This window comes from Chiloscyllium plagiosum, chromosome 15, assembly GCF_004010195.1.
Source record: "Chiloscyllium plagiosum isolate BGI_BamShark_2017 chromosome 15, ASM401019v2, whole genome shotgun sequence".
NCBI lineage: Eukaryota > Metazoa > Chordata > Chondrichthyes > Orectolobiformes > Hemiscylliidae > Chiloscyllium > Chiloscyllium plagiosum.
Window position 1 is genome coordinate 71,215,172 of NC_057724.1, and position 15,243 is coordinate 71,230,414.

General features: G+C 41.4%; 1 protein-coding gene across 1 annotated transcript in view; it reads left to right on the forward strand.

Annotated features, from left to right (window-relative positions):
* LOC122557430 (LON peptidase N-terminal domain and RING finger protein 3-like) overlaps positions 1–15,243 on the forward strand; it is a 43,641-nt gene that overhangs the window by 22,620 nt on the left and 5,778 nt on the right. Inside the window, exons 7-11 of the mRNA XM_043705158.1 lie at positions 1,297–1,411; positions 2,939–3,060; positions 5,510–5,668; positions 13,640–13,802; positions 14,492–14,641. Coding sequence (XP_043561093.1) covers positions 1,297–1,411; positions 2,939–3,060; positions 5,510–5,668; positions 13,640–13,802; positions 14,492–14,641 — 709 coding nt within the window. The remainder of the gene's footprint in view (positions 1–1,296; positions 1,412–2,938; positions 3,061–5,509; positions 5,669–13,639; positions 13,803–14,491; positions 14,642–15,243) is intronic.

The window sequence follows — 15,243 nt, forward strand, 5'->3', positions numbered from 1 at the left end:
TAGTTACACTTTGCTCAAAACATCTGAATTGTGATGGCAACATGCGCATCATGGCCTGGAGCTATAGTTAGTGATGTTAGAGTCTCTGATGTTCCGTCCATCCCATGCCTGACTCACAATCTCTCCGGCTTTTATCTCCTACCGTTGGCTTGACTTAGAAGTATTATCAAGCTCGCATTTGGGTCTTTTGATTGTGTTATAAATATACCTTCCTTCATTTTTAAGTCCGAGAGTGGGGCACTGGTTTAGACATCCGTGATCTCTTTATTCCCTAATGAATATGTAAAAAACACTGGCTTAATTATATTTAGATTTGCAATTAGGAGTCAAAATATGGTTCTGCCTCTGCAGGACCACTTACAATAATTTAAAACTCCTGTATTTCAGACATGCATAAGAGTCTGGCCTACATGTGACTTCACACCCACAGCAACGTAGTTGACTCTCAACTGCCCTCTGGGCAAATTAGGGATGGGCAATAAATACTGGCCTTGCTGTTGACATCCAGATCCCATGAATGAATGAAAAAAACTCAGTTGCCAAAACACTTTCTTCATTAACTCAAAAATTAAACAGCAGCTAATTTGAATGTAAGGTAAAGTATGGATTAAAACCAATGACATAGCGTTTTCTTTTCAACTGCTGTATGACTTTATTTAACTGGTTCACTTAAAATAGCATTTAAGTGTTTGTACAAGTAAACTGTGTGATGCAGTAGGTTAGACAATGGATTCTCAATTCTGAGACTGGGGCTCAGATCTAGCCGAGGTTATGGAGTTGAAATTCTCTGCTGCTGGCTGCTTGGCTTCAGTGTACAGTGAGTTTGAGCAGTGTGTATCAGACATGGGTAAAAATCTGTCCTGAGTTTAGCATTAATTGGCACCTGTGCAATCTCTGCTGAAGGTAATGGTCCAACATTCACTGTCGTGCATGAAGTGTTTTCACCTGAGGTTGCAGCAGTGAGAAGGGGACCAAAAGCAGAAATTGCTGGAGAGGCGCAGTAGTTCTGTGGAGTTTTTGCTTCAGGTCACAAGCATCCGCAGTCCTTCGTTTTATTTTAGAGTGAAAGGGAGCTTTGCTATGAATCTGCCCATCTTTCACTTTTCCTGGGAGAGTGCTGGATGCTGCCCCTGGGTCATTGAAATGAGAATTTCCCATTCCCTGAGCACTAACATCCCAGCCCTTAATCAGCATTTTAAAAGAAAGTTTACATTTCTGCCCTGACAATAGTTTCCATATCTTACCTCTGTCGCAAGATGCTTGTGGTCTGCGTTTGTTTATTTTGTTTTCTTTTAGGCTGTACTATGAGCCCATCACCACGCCATGCGGGCACACATTTTGTCTTAAGTGTGTTGAGCGGTGCATAGATCACAGTCCAAAATGTCCTCTTTGTAAAGAGGTCTTACCTGAGGTAAGTCTAATCCATGTATGAAACTATCCATTGTGATCAGTGCTCATTCCATGGTGTACTGTAGCATGCATATATATATATAGCATGTACTGTGTTTACACAGCTGATAGCATTAACTATATAAACCACATTTTAAAAAGGATGTAGAACGTACAATATAGAACAGTACAGTACAGGCCCTTCGGCCCTCGATGTTGTGCCAATCTTTTATCCTACTCTAACGTCAAACTAATCTACTTACCCTACATTTTACTGTCATCCATGTGCCTATCCAAGAGTCGCTTACATGTCCCTAATGTATCTGACTCTAATACCACTGCTGGCAGTGCATTCCACACACCCACCACTATCTGTGTGATGAACCAACCTCTAATTTCTCCCCTAAATCTTCCTCCAATCACCTTAAAATTATGGCCCTCTTGTGATAGCCATTTCTGCCCTGGGAAAAGTCTCTAAATAGTCACTCTATTTATGCCTCTCATTGTCTTGTACACCTCTATCAAGTTGCCTCTATCCTTCTTCGCACAAATGAGAAAAGTCTTAGCCCTCTCAATCTTTCTTCATAAGACATGCCCGCTGGTCCAGGCAGCATCCTGGTAAATCTCTGCACCCTCTCTAAATCCTTCCTAAGATGAAGCAACTAGAATTGAACACAATATTCCAATGTCATCTAACCAGGACTCTATAGAGTTGCAGCATTACCTTGTGACTCTTAAACTCAATCCCCCTGCTAATAAAAGCCATCACACCATACTCCTTCTTAACAACCCTATCAACCTGGGTAGCAACTTTGAAAGATCTATGGACATGTACCCCAAGATTCCTCTGTTCCTCTACACTGCCAAGAATCCTGCCTTTAACCCTGTATCCTGCATTCAGATGGAACCTTCCAAAATGAATCACTTCACACTTTTCCAGGTTGGAGTCCATCTGCCACTTTTCAGATTTACTAGAAGGATACCAGACCTGAGCATTTATAATTATCAGGAAACTTTTAACTGCCTAGGCATTCATTTCACTAGACAAGAAAAAGTAGAGGGGTGACCTGATGGAGGTTTGATTGGAGAGATGTAGATAAGGTGTTTTTGCTTGTCTACAAAACCAAAACCAGGGGCCCCAAATGTCAGACTGTCAGTAATGTATCCGTTTGAGAATTTAGCAGAAATGAAACTCACTATCGAATGAGCTTACTAGGTAGATGCCTTCAAAGGGAGCTGGATAAACACAATGGATAAATTAAAGAATGGAAGATTGTTTTGTGGTGGGTTTAAGGGTGTAGGAAGGCTTGTATGGAATATCAAAACCCAGTTTTGATTTGTTGGGCCAAATTACTTGTCTGAATGTTAATATTGATGCGAATGCTTTCTAAAAATTACCACTCCTGAGCAGTTCCATTTTGGATGGAGTGATGTATGTCAGTCGATCTAAATGCTGCTGTGGTTCTGCATTTTAGCATCAGCTATATAGATTGTAATGGCTTCTCAGCCAAAGTGGAAATGTTGACACACTCTTTCTTCATTTTTTCAGTATCAGGCGCTAAGAAAGTACAACCGAACTGTTCTAATAGAAGAACTAATTGTGCATTACTTGCCTGAGGAACTTGCTGAACGGAAAAGAGTTAATGATGAGGAGATGGCGGAACTGTCAAAGTAGGTCAAAAGTGAAATTTTGGAATTCCAAAATAAATGGCAGAGAATTAATATCAATTATCTTTAAAGAACCCTCTCTACCAGTGCTTTTTTCCGGGAATCAAAATATTAAAGAATTATTCTTTGTGTTGATGTGCATTTGTTGTCACCAGCCTCTTTCTGTAGATCTTTTTGATATATTTATCCACTGCCTGAAAATACTATCAACCTGAGTTATTGGTGCAGGTGAATGAGAGCCAAATTATGTTTAAAAAAATGAACTAAGGTACATAGTTCAAATGGTAAGTTGGCTAAGGTCAATAGGGTAAGGTAATTAATTACAGACCCCTGGAGTGCGTCGCCGAACAAAGAGACTGAGGGTGCAGGTGCGTAGTTCCTTGAAAGTGGAGTTGCAGGTAGACAGGGTAGTGAAGAAGGCATTTGGTATGCTTGCCTTCATTGGTCAGTGCATTGAGTTTGAGTTAGGATGCCATATTGCGGCTGGACAGGCCATTGGTTAGGCCACTTTAAGAATAGTGTGTTCAATTCTGATCTCCCTGCTATAGGAAGGATGTTGTTAAACTTGAAAGGGTTCAGAAAAGATGACAAGGATGTTGCCAGTGTTGGAGGGTTTGAGCTACATGGAGAGGCTGAATAGGCTTGGGATTTTTCCCCTGAAGTGTCAGAGGCTGGGGGGTAACCTTATGGAGGTTTTTGAAATCGAGGGGCATGGATAGGATAAATAGTGAAGGTCTTTTTCCAGAGAAGGAGAGTCTAAAACTAGAGGGCATTGGTTTACCGTGAAAGGGGGATGATTTAAAGGGACCCAAAGGGCAAGCTTTTCTTTCAGAGGGTGATGCATGTGTGGAATGAACTGACAGAGAAAATGGTGGAAGCTGGTACAATTACAACATTTAAAAGGCATCTGGATGGGAATTTGAACTGGAAGGGTTTAGAAGGATATGGACTAAATGTTGGCAAATGGGACTAGATCAGTTTAGGATATCTGGTTGGCATGGATGAGTTAGACTGAAGGTTCTGTTTCCAAGCTGTATAACTCTACGACTATATTTAACAATGCATTAACACAGCATACTTACCTTTTGAAAGCTAGATGTGCACTGATGCAGCATTTAGTCGTGCACTCAGGATGTTCCAAACTACTTTATAACCAATTAGTAATCTGTGACTGATAATTCTGATAAAATGCAGGCACCAATTTACACAGAGCAAGCTCTCATAAACAACAATGTTAAAAATCACACAAAATCACAGCTAGTTACCTGATGAAAGAACAGCTCTCCGAAAGCTAGTACTTCCAAATAAACATGTTGGACAATAACCTGTGTTGTGTGATTTTTAACATTGACCACCCCAGTCTAACACTGGCACCTCCTCATCAAAACAACATTATTGCATAATTAATTTGTAGTGATGTTGATTATTGGGGTCACACTTTCTTCTTTGAAATAGTGCCATGGAATACTTTACATCCACCAGAGAGGGCAATCAAGGTCTCGGCCTAGTGATCTATCTGAAAGCCGATACCTCTTGGAATGAGCTCATTCCTGATGAAGGGCTTTTGCCCGAAACATTGATGTTGCTGCTCCTTGGATGCTGCCTGACCTGCTGTGCTTTTCCAGCACCACTCTAATCTTGACCCCATTCGGCCCATCAAGTCCATACCAGCTCTCAAAAGACCTTCCCACCCAGACTCACTTCCCCATCCTGTCCCTGTAACCCTGCATTTCCCATGGCTAATCCACCTAGCTTGCACATTCCTGGATACTATGGGCAATTTAGCATGGCCAGTTCACCTAACCTGTGAAAATTTGGACTGTGGGAGGAAACCATGCAGACATGGGGAGAATGTGCAAATTCCACACAGACAGTCACCCAAGACTGGAATCGAACCCAGGTCCCTATTGTTGTGATGCAGCAGTGCTTACTAATGAGCCACCATGTATATTACACCCATATCACTTTGTAAAATTTATGCTTATGGGGCATAAATGACCTAAGAAACAGGCCCTACTACCTGAATAACCACAACTATCAGCTTGATCACAACTTGCACTCACACCCATTGACAGGACCCCATTTCTAGTCAAAGTCTCTGTTGGCTTGAGGTGGTAAGGCTCTCATCTAGGTTCCTGTGACATACAGCAAAAATGGTGATAGAAACTATTCTTGTCTCAAGCATAGCGCAATCATGTTATAATAGATTTGAATGGGTCACAGCGAAGATGCAGGAGTAGATCAGATTCATCTCATTTTGAGAACGCTTTAATAAGAACAATATTAATGTGTGATTGGATTGTTGAACACAAGCAGCAAGAATAACTTCATCTGGAACTGAGCAATCTATACATTCATTTGTATTAAAATGTTACCAAAATATGTAAGATCGATTATGTACTTGATAGTTAAGGGACGTGTGCAAAACAAAATCTTATTTTTTTTTCTCCAGTCTCAACAAAGCTGTGCCAATATTCATCTGCACCATGGCATACCCCACTGTCCCATGCCCACTGCACATCTTTGAACCCCGTTATCGGTTAATGATCCGGAGATGCATGGAGACTGGCAACAAACAGTTTGGAATGTGCTTGAGTGATCCAGTTAAAGGGTAAGTGGTGTTCCACAGAGGGGAAAGAGCTAAATTAGCTTTTTAAATTCCATATTTTGACTCTATTCAGAGGTGGTTCTTTTCCCTCCTTTTGAAAAGGCCATGGAGTGTTTCCTCAAACGCTCTTGTTTGCCAAGTCCAATTTTCAAAAAAAAAACATTGATCCCCAACAGAACTGTCTTTGGGGTTAATTAGAAGCCTGGCTTATTCAGAGCTGACAGGGAAGGTCAGAGACAGCATAAAAGCAAAACAAGAAGCATTCAATGTGATCAAGATTAGTGGGAATCCAGAAGATTGGGAACCCTTTAAAAACCAGCAGAGGATAACTAAAACAGCAATAAGGTGGGGGGAGAAGATGAATTATGAGAGTAAGCTAGCTAGAAATGTAAAAGAAGATTGCAAGAGTTTAAGAATTCTAACAGGTAAAAGAAAGGCAAGGGTAGATATTAAGCAGCTGAAAAATGAGGCTGGAGAAGTTGTAATGGAGAGCAAAGAAATGGCAGAGGAACTAAGTAGGAACTTTGCATCAGTCTTCATGATGGAAGACACCAGCAGCATTCTAGAACTTCAAGAGAGTCAGGGCCAGAGGTGAGTGTAATAGCCATCACAAAGGAGATGGTACTAGGGAGGATGAAAGGGCTGAAGGAGGATAAATCCCCTGCAACAGATGGAGTACAGCCCAGATTTCTGAACGAGATAGCTGAGGAGGTTGTACAGGCATAAGTGATGATCTTTCAGGAATCACTGGAATTAGAGTCCCAGAGAACTGGAAATTGGATAATGCAACAGACTGTTTAAGAAGGGAGGGAGGCAGAAGTCAGGAAACTATAGACTGGTTATAACCAGTCACTATAACCAGGACAACCAGTACCTACAACAATCTCCTTCCTTTAGACTAGTTTGCCTAACCTTGGTAATTTGGCAAGATTTTAGCATCTATGATGAAGATTGGGATTGCAGAGTTCTTGGAATTAAAATAAACCTGAGTCAGCACAACTTAGAATTTTTTTTGAGGAGGTAAGTTAGACAAAGGAGAACCAGTAGACATGATCTATTTGGACCTCCAGGAGACCTTTGACAAGGTGCTGCACAGGAGGCTGCTAAATCAGATAAGAGCCAGTGGTGTTAGGGGCAAGGTACTGGTATGGATTGAGGACTGGCTGAGTTATAGAAGGCAGAGAATAGAGATAGAGGGGTCTTAGTGAGTTTTGAGAAGATTTGTAGCTCAGGTTGAGGTTCTGGGTCTAGGTTTTCTCGCTGAGCTGAAAGGTTCATTTTCAGATGTTTTGTCACCATACTAAGTAACATCTTCAGTGAGCCTCTGGACGAAGCACTGCTGATGATTCCTGCTTTCTGTTTATATGTTTGGGTTTGAAAATGAACCTTCCAGGTCAGCGAGCAAACCTACATCTAGATGGAGGATCTTTTCAGAATAGCAGCGATGACGAGTAGAGTTCCACAGGGGTACCTATTGGAACCACAATGATTTATGTTATACATTAACAATCTGGATGAAGAAATTGAGGGCATTGTTGCTACGTTTGTAGATGACACAAAGACAGGTGGAGGGACAGGTAAGCTATGAAAGAACTTGGACAGGCTAAGAGAGTGGGCAAATAATTGGCAGATGGAATACAATGTGGGAAAGTGTGTTATTATGCACTTTGGGAAGACAAATAGAGGCATAGACTACTTTCTAAATGGGGAAAGCCTTTGAAAATCTGAAGCAGAAGGGGAGCAAAAATGTATTCTAAGGCTGTATAAGGCTCTGGTTAGCCTGCATTTTGAATATTGTGAGCAGTTTTGGGCCCCGTATCTAAGGAAGGATGTGCTGGCATTGGAGGGGATCTGGAGGAGTTTAACAGGAAAGATCCTGGGGATGAAGGGCTTGTCATGTGAGAAGTGGCTGATGACTCTGGGTCTGTACTCAATGGAGTTTAGAAGAATGAGGGAGTTTTGGTTGAAACTTACAGAATACTGAGAGGTCTGGGTAGAGTGAATGTGGAGGAGATATTTCCACTAGTAGGAGAAACCAGGACACAACCTCAGATTGATGGGACAATACTTTAAAACTGAGATGACGGGTAAATTTCTTCATACAGAAGGTGTTGAATCTGTGGAACTCATTGCTGCATAAAGTTATGGAGGAAAAGTCATTGAGTATAAAAGTTTGGGAGAAGATTTGTAGCTCGGGTGCTTGTTGTTGTGGTTCTTTTTGCCGAGCTGGGAATTTGTGTTGCACACGTTTCGACCCCTGTCTAGGTGACATCCTCAGTGCTTGGGAGCCTCCTGTGAAGCGCTTCTGTGATGTTTCCTCTGGTATTTATATAGTGATTTGTATCTGCCGCTTCCGGTTGTCAGCTACTAAGGATAGCTGCACAAAACACTACATAGGACAAACAGGAAGACAGCTAACGATCCACATCCATGAACACCAACTAGCCATGAAACAACATGACCAGCTATCCTTAGTAGCCACACACTCAGATGACAAGCAACATAAGTTTGACTGGGACAACACTACTATTATAGGACAAGCCAAACAGAGAACAGCCAGGGAATTCCTAGAGGCAATGCACTCATCCACAGATTCAATCAATAAGCACATCGACCTGGACCCAATATACCAGCCACTGCAGCGGACAGCTGGAACTGACAACTGGAAGCGGCAGATACAAATCACTATATAAATGCCGGAGGAAACATCATAGAAGCTTCACAGGAGGCTCCCAAGCACTGAGGATGTCACCTAGACAGGGGTCGAAACGTCTGCAACACAAATTCCCAGCTCAGTGAACAGAACCACATCATTGAGTATATTTAAGACAGAGATAGATAGGTTTTTGATTGGTAGAGGAGTCAAGGGTTATGGGGAAAAGGCAGGAAAATGGGGTTGAGAAACATATTAGCTGTGATTAAATGGCAGAGCAGACTTGATGGACCGAATGGCTTAATACTGCTCTCACGTCTTATATCTTCAAATGCAGGGGATGATTGTCACAACACACACACGCGTGCGCAATGAAGCGCGCACGCGGACAGAAACGCGCAGGCACTGAAACACATGCACATACTGGCACGCGTGCACTGAAACACACACACACGCACACATACACAAGATGCAAAAGGAGAAAAGGAAAGAGTTTACAACTGAGAATAACTTTTTAAAAAGGCCATTAATTTGCATGATCTGTCAGAATCGAGAAGTGTCATATCCTGTGAAGATTCTTTATTATTCAAGCCCAGATTCCAGCAGGAGTCAGTAGGCTGCAGGCAGACAATGCAGAATTCCTTTTAAAGTTAGTGAAGACAATATGAGACTTGATCCACTTTTTGGGCAATAAAAAGAATTTTCCAGAAAGCTGGGTTGCGAAGGAAGCTTAGATTTGAGGCAAGCTAAGCTCTACCTTGGAGTCTGCCTGTGATATTAAAAGACAAATGCATGAGTAGGTGGGGAACAGAGGGATACAGATGCTTAGGAATTGGGCGACAGATTTAGACAGTACATTTGGTTCGGCTCAGGCCGAAGGGCCTGTTCCTGGGCTGTAGATTTTCTTTGTTCTCTATTTGTTCTTTGAAGACTTGGTTCTTACGAGAGTAAGGCAAGGGGTCCAGAAAATGATAATTAAACAGTTTTCAGAGATCATAGGCATTACAGGGCTGACAGATGAGTTTGAACTGAACGAGGTAGGGACACTGAGCTGCATGACATATTAAGCCACGAACCAGAAGCTTGACCAAAGAGGTAGGATATAAAGTACGTAATAAATGGAAGTATAAGAAATAGAGAGGAATCGGGATGGATTTTCAGGGTGAAGGGAGCTGAAGCCCTTTCCTCCAATGCTGATGCCATTAAATGTGTGTTTGCAAACCTTTAGAACTGGAGGTCTCAGAGGTTTGTAGGGTTGGAGGAGATCAGAGGGTGTGGTCATGGAAAGACTTGCAAACTTGTCTGTTTACTCATGGTCTATAACTACAGAAGGAAATCATTCAGATCATCATGCTTGTGCCATTTGCTTAAAGACCTATCTAGTTAGACTAACTACTTTGCCATTTCCCCATAGTCATACAATCTTTGTCCTCCAAGTATTTAAGCAATTCTCTTGAAATTTCCTCTTGAGTCCATTTCCCCATCCCTTTCAGCTGCTGTATTCTGGATCAATATACCATGCTGCATTTAATAAATAGGAATAATTTCCTCAAAGAAGTTCAAAACTAGAGGATATATCTTTAAGGTGAGAGAAGAAGGTTTTATAAGGGACCTGAGGGATAACTTTTTCACATACAGTGGGTGGTTTGTATGTGGAATGAATTGCCAGAGGAAGTGGTCAATTCAGGAGCAGTTACAACGTTTAAAAGACATTTAGACAGGTACATGAATAGGAAAAGTTTAGAGGGATGTGGGCCAAATGCAGGTCAGTGGGACTAGTTTAATTTTGGGAAACTTGGTTGGCATGGACCAGTTTCTGTGCTGTATAACTCTATGATAAATCTGTAAGTAATAACGCATTCCTGATCTATTTGCCAATAAAACAGTTTCCTACAATCATTCTTGTTAAAGTTGCTTATGCTGATGATGAAGAAGTGTGCAACATCGCTCTTATTAATATGAATTTGAAAAGTCTGGAATCAGAGAGAAAAAGCTGTTCCCCATTTTCTTATGAGTTGATTTGTCCATGCCTCCTTAGCTTAGTGAGCTGGATGGCTGGTTTGTGATGGCAATATTGTGGCTTTAATCCTCACACTGGCTGATGTTACCAGGACAGAGTCTCCTTCTCAACCTCTCCCCTCACCTGAGGTGCGGTGACCCTCAGGTTAAACCACCACCAGTTGTCTCTCTGCCGAATGAGAGAGCAACCCATGATCTGGTACAGCTAAGGTGACCTTATATTTACATGATTGTCTTCTTTCGGAATTTACAATTTTGTTTTCAGTAGCTTTTGTTTTATTATTTCTTGTTACTGTGGTCCTGAGATAATTGATCTGAAGTACTAGATATTTGGGGAAAGTTAATAAATTATGGAAAAAAATGAATAATAAATTATGGGAAAGTGTTTAATGGAGCTAATATAAGAAATTATTATGGACAGAATAATGAAACTGAAAAATTAATATATCTTGATTTTTAAACTGTACAGTAGGTAGGGGAATTGCATGTGCTCTTACTATGATCTTTTCAATATATCTTGATTGATTTAATTTTTGCGTATATTTGAAAGTTCAGTATTTAAAAAGAGACTTTGGGAGAGTTGGTTAGCTTTGTTGGCTGGACAGCTGGCTTGCTAGTGCTTCACCTGATGAAGGAGCAGCGCTCTGAGAGCTTGTGATTTCAAATAAACTTGTTGGACCAATACCTGGTCTTGAGTGAGTTTCGACCTTTTCCATCCCAGTCCAACAACGGCAACTCCACATCAGTACTGTACAGAAACAATACCAACAGCACAGGTTTGATTCTTACACTAGTTGCACTCTCCATAAAGAATTGTCTTTCCAAACCTAGCCCCTTGCCTGAGGTAGGCTGACCTCTCTCTCTCTCTCTCTCTCTCTCTCTCTCTCTCTCTCTCTCTCTATGTCTCTGTCTCTCTGATAAAAGAGTAGTTCTATTGTCCACCAGGACTGTGACACCCTTACCTTTTATCTAAGGGAAAGAGAAGGTATAGAATTGCAGAATCAGTGCAAAAAGAGACTATTTGGCCCATCAAGATTGCACTGACCCTCTGAAGAGATCCCACCCAGACCCACCCCATAACCCATCATGTGTTTGTTTTAATAATGGTTAACCCAGCCAACCTGCACATGGCTGGACACTATGGGGCTTTTGTTTTTAGCATGACAATCCACCTAACCTGCACATCTTTGGTCTGTGGGAGGAAATCAGAGCAGCCGGAGAAGACCCATGCAGACACGGGGAAAACTCCCCACGGACAGCCACCCGAGGCTGGAATTGAACCTGGGTTCCTGGCATGGTGAGGCAGCAGTGTACCACTGTGCTGCATTATGAAACTTACAGATCAGTTAGTCTGATATGTGAAGTGGGGATGTTATTAGAGTCTAATATTAGGGGCACATTGACTTAGCACTTGGAAAAATATGAGCTGAATAGAGAGAAATTTAAAGGAATTGCATTGAATTGCTGCTCAATACTTCCTTTTCTGGAGAATAAAACTGCAACCAGCATTACTTTTTAAGATTTACACTTGAATTCCGATTGTTCCTTAGCCTCATGTTGGCTCTTATTTTCCATGCGTTTTATAGCTCCCCCGCTCTTCCTGCTAAAGTCTACCTTCTTGCTCACTGCTATATTGAAATTCATTCATAAATATCACACCCATGCTGTTAATTAAAAGCTTTCTTTGCTGCAGGCTTCCTCAGTATTAACTATAACCCCAAGTAGCATTACTTTCTTCACTCACATAATCTAAAGGAGGAACCACACTTCATTCCCCAAAAGTTGCTCAGACATGTCTGAAAGAAATTAAGTCACTAATGCTAGAAAATAGTGTTTCAAACAGAACTAGCTGTGCAATATAACAAAATTGGAACAAGTGTCATTCAGACACTTGAGCTGAATCTTTCCACATATTTTCCCAATCACTAAGTCAACATGTCCCTAATATTAGACTCTAGTCATAAAGGGAAGTTAGATAAGTATGGAATAAGCTGCCAGAGGAAGTGGGTACAATTACAAGATTTAAGAGGCATCTGGATGGGTACATGAATAGGAAGGGTTTAGAGGGATATGGACCAAATGCTGGTAAATGGGCCTATAATAGTTTAGGATATCTGGTTGGCATTGACAAGCTAGACCGAAGGGTCTGTTTCCATACTGTACATGTCTATATATAGAAAGTTAGGCTGATTAGATTTCATGAAGCAGGGTTAAAAAGAAGCTGATGTGGAGCAAAAGCACTGGCATAAACAAGTTGGGCTGAATGGACACTTTCTGTACTATATTCTGTGTAGGTCAGTTCATGTAGGAAGTCCTGCTCTACTTTCATGCTGTGTTCACTGCCAAAGTAACTAACAGAAGGCATTTGCTTGTTGGCTGTATTTATGATCTGGATACAATTGACTGCATAGATAATGTTTCCAGATCAGGCAAATTGACTCTGCAGCTTGTTCTGTGCTCTTAGCTTTTCCATTAGATATGCGTCACTCTGAGATGGAATTTCACAGTTGCCCCCCCCCTTGGCTGGATGATATAAAATCTTTCCCACTCTGCTCCAAATTCCTTTAAGGTAGCGTTATGCAACAGGTGTGCGAGCCAAGTTGTTCAGTTGCTTATTCAATAGCCTGGAGATCACGAGTTCAAATCCTATCAGATCAGGTTTCAGAAGTGAAATTCAGTAACAATTTCTGGGATAGTACCTGAAAGTAAAATTGAATCCAACTGGTTAACTAGGGTCTCTCAGGAACAAGAGTGTTTGACTCCAGCAGGACACCATACTCTTGAGGCCAATGGGCAATAAATACCAGCTGGTCAAGTTCAGATCCCAAGATTAAATGGGTAAAAATGAGCTGTGTATGTTAAAGTTATAATCACTTTATACAAGTTCAAAGCATACCTTACTGAAATGAACATCTTGCATTTACATTGCACCATTAATTGCTTCAAGACATTCTGGTAATAGCTGTTGCAGTACTTACAAAGTATGTATATATGGTAAAGTAGGAAACACAATGACCAGATGATGCAGAACACATTCCCACAATTAAGCTGTTCTTTGAAATAAGTCTCTACCTGTGAAGGCAAACACCGCCTCATTTTAACACCTCTTTTTGAAGGCAGCTCCTCCAGAACTGCAGCATTCCCTCAGCACTGCATCAGGATTGTCAGCTCAAGTCCCTGGCGGAGAATGTGAGAGAACAACATCCCGACTCTGAACTGAGAGTATGACCCATTGAACCATTTTAACCACTGCACAGCCGATTACAGTTTTGAGATAATTGTTCTCATTTTATCTTGCACAGCTTTGCTGACTATGGCTGTATGCTGGAGGTCAGAAGTGTTGAGTTATTTTCGGACGGTCGTTCAGTCGTGGACACTATTGGCAGGAGAAGGTTTAAAGTGTTAAGACACAGTGAAAAGGACGGATACAGCACTGCAGATATTGAATACCTTGAAGATAAAAAGGTATGCTTTATCAAGAATACCCTGGATCCATTGTTTTACTTTGACGAATGCAGACTGCTGTTGATGGAGTCAATACGAAAGACTATTTTTTGAATTAAATCTTATTTGTCATTGGATTTTTCCACCATTCGACAAACTGTGATTAAACCCACAGCAAGCCAGCTACTGCTGTAAATCTGAAACAAACACAGAAATTGCTGGAGAAACTCAACAAGTCTAGCAGCATCTATGGAGAGGAGTAGAGTTAACCTTTCAAGTCTAGTATGACTCTTCTTCAGACCCACTGAGTTTCTCCAGTGTTCTCTCTGTTTGTTTCTGACTAAGATCATAGAATTATACAGTGCCATAGGAGGCCATATGACCCACTAGTTAGTCCTGCTTTTTCACCGCAACCCTACAAAGTTATTATTTTCAAGTATTTACCAATTCTCTTAGCAGTCACTATTGAATCTGCTTCCATTACCCTTTCAGTCAATGCATTCCAACTCACTGCTTCACAGAATTTCTCCTTATTTCTCTCCTGGTTCCCTCACTGCTTATCTTAATGCATGAAGAATGCATTGGTTGGTAGTAGGCAAAGCTGGTAGAAGTGCATCTAAAGGCATGTGCCATTTATCTGGTCTTTTGCCACAAAATTCTCATGTGTGTACTGAATCTTCTGTAATCTCCTGAATCTTGTCACCTAACAGGTAGAGGGAGAAAACTACACTGAGCTCGTTCGCCTACACGACCTTGTCTATGATCAGGCATACTTGTGGTTCAGCTCACTCAAGCAAGTACTGAAGACTCGAATTCTGAGCCACTTTGGACCAATGCCAAGGAAGGATACAGATATACAGGTGCGTTAGCTCATAGCTGCATATGTACCAGAATTACTTTTGGAAATTATTTTAACACATAAACATCCAGCCCAAGCTTAACCAATAAACGTTACATTGCAGCAATTGGTTTTTTGACTGAGTGACTGCACAAGCCTTCTCCCACCCCTAATTCCATCAACAACAGCTTCTACTCCTTTCTCATTTGTTTTAGTAACATCCTTTAAATGCTTCTACGCTATTCACTGACCCGCACTATGTTTTATGGGAGTGAACTCCACATTCTAACCAACCTCTGGTTAAAGAATTTTCAGTTGAATTCTCTGTTGGATTTCGTAGTGTTTAACTTGTAATTGTGGTGACTGGTTTCGGATTGTGACACAAATGGAAACACCTTCTGTCCATGTAGCCAACCGAACCCTTTCACAACTTTAACCATCTCCATTAGATCAAAGTTTAGGAGAAGATTTGTAGCTCGGGTGCTCGTTGTTGTGGTTCTGTTCGCCGAGCTGGGAATTTGTGTTGCAGACGTTTCGTCCCCTGTCTAGGTGACATCCTCAGTGCTTGGGAGCCTCCTGTGAAGCGCTTCTGTGATCTTTCCTCCGGCATTTATAGTGGTTTGT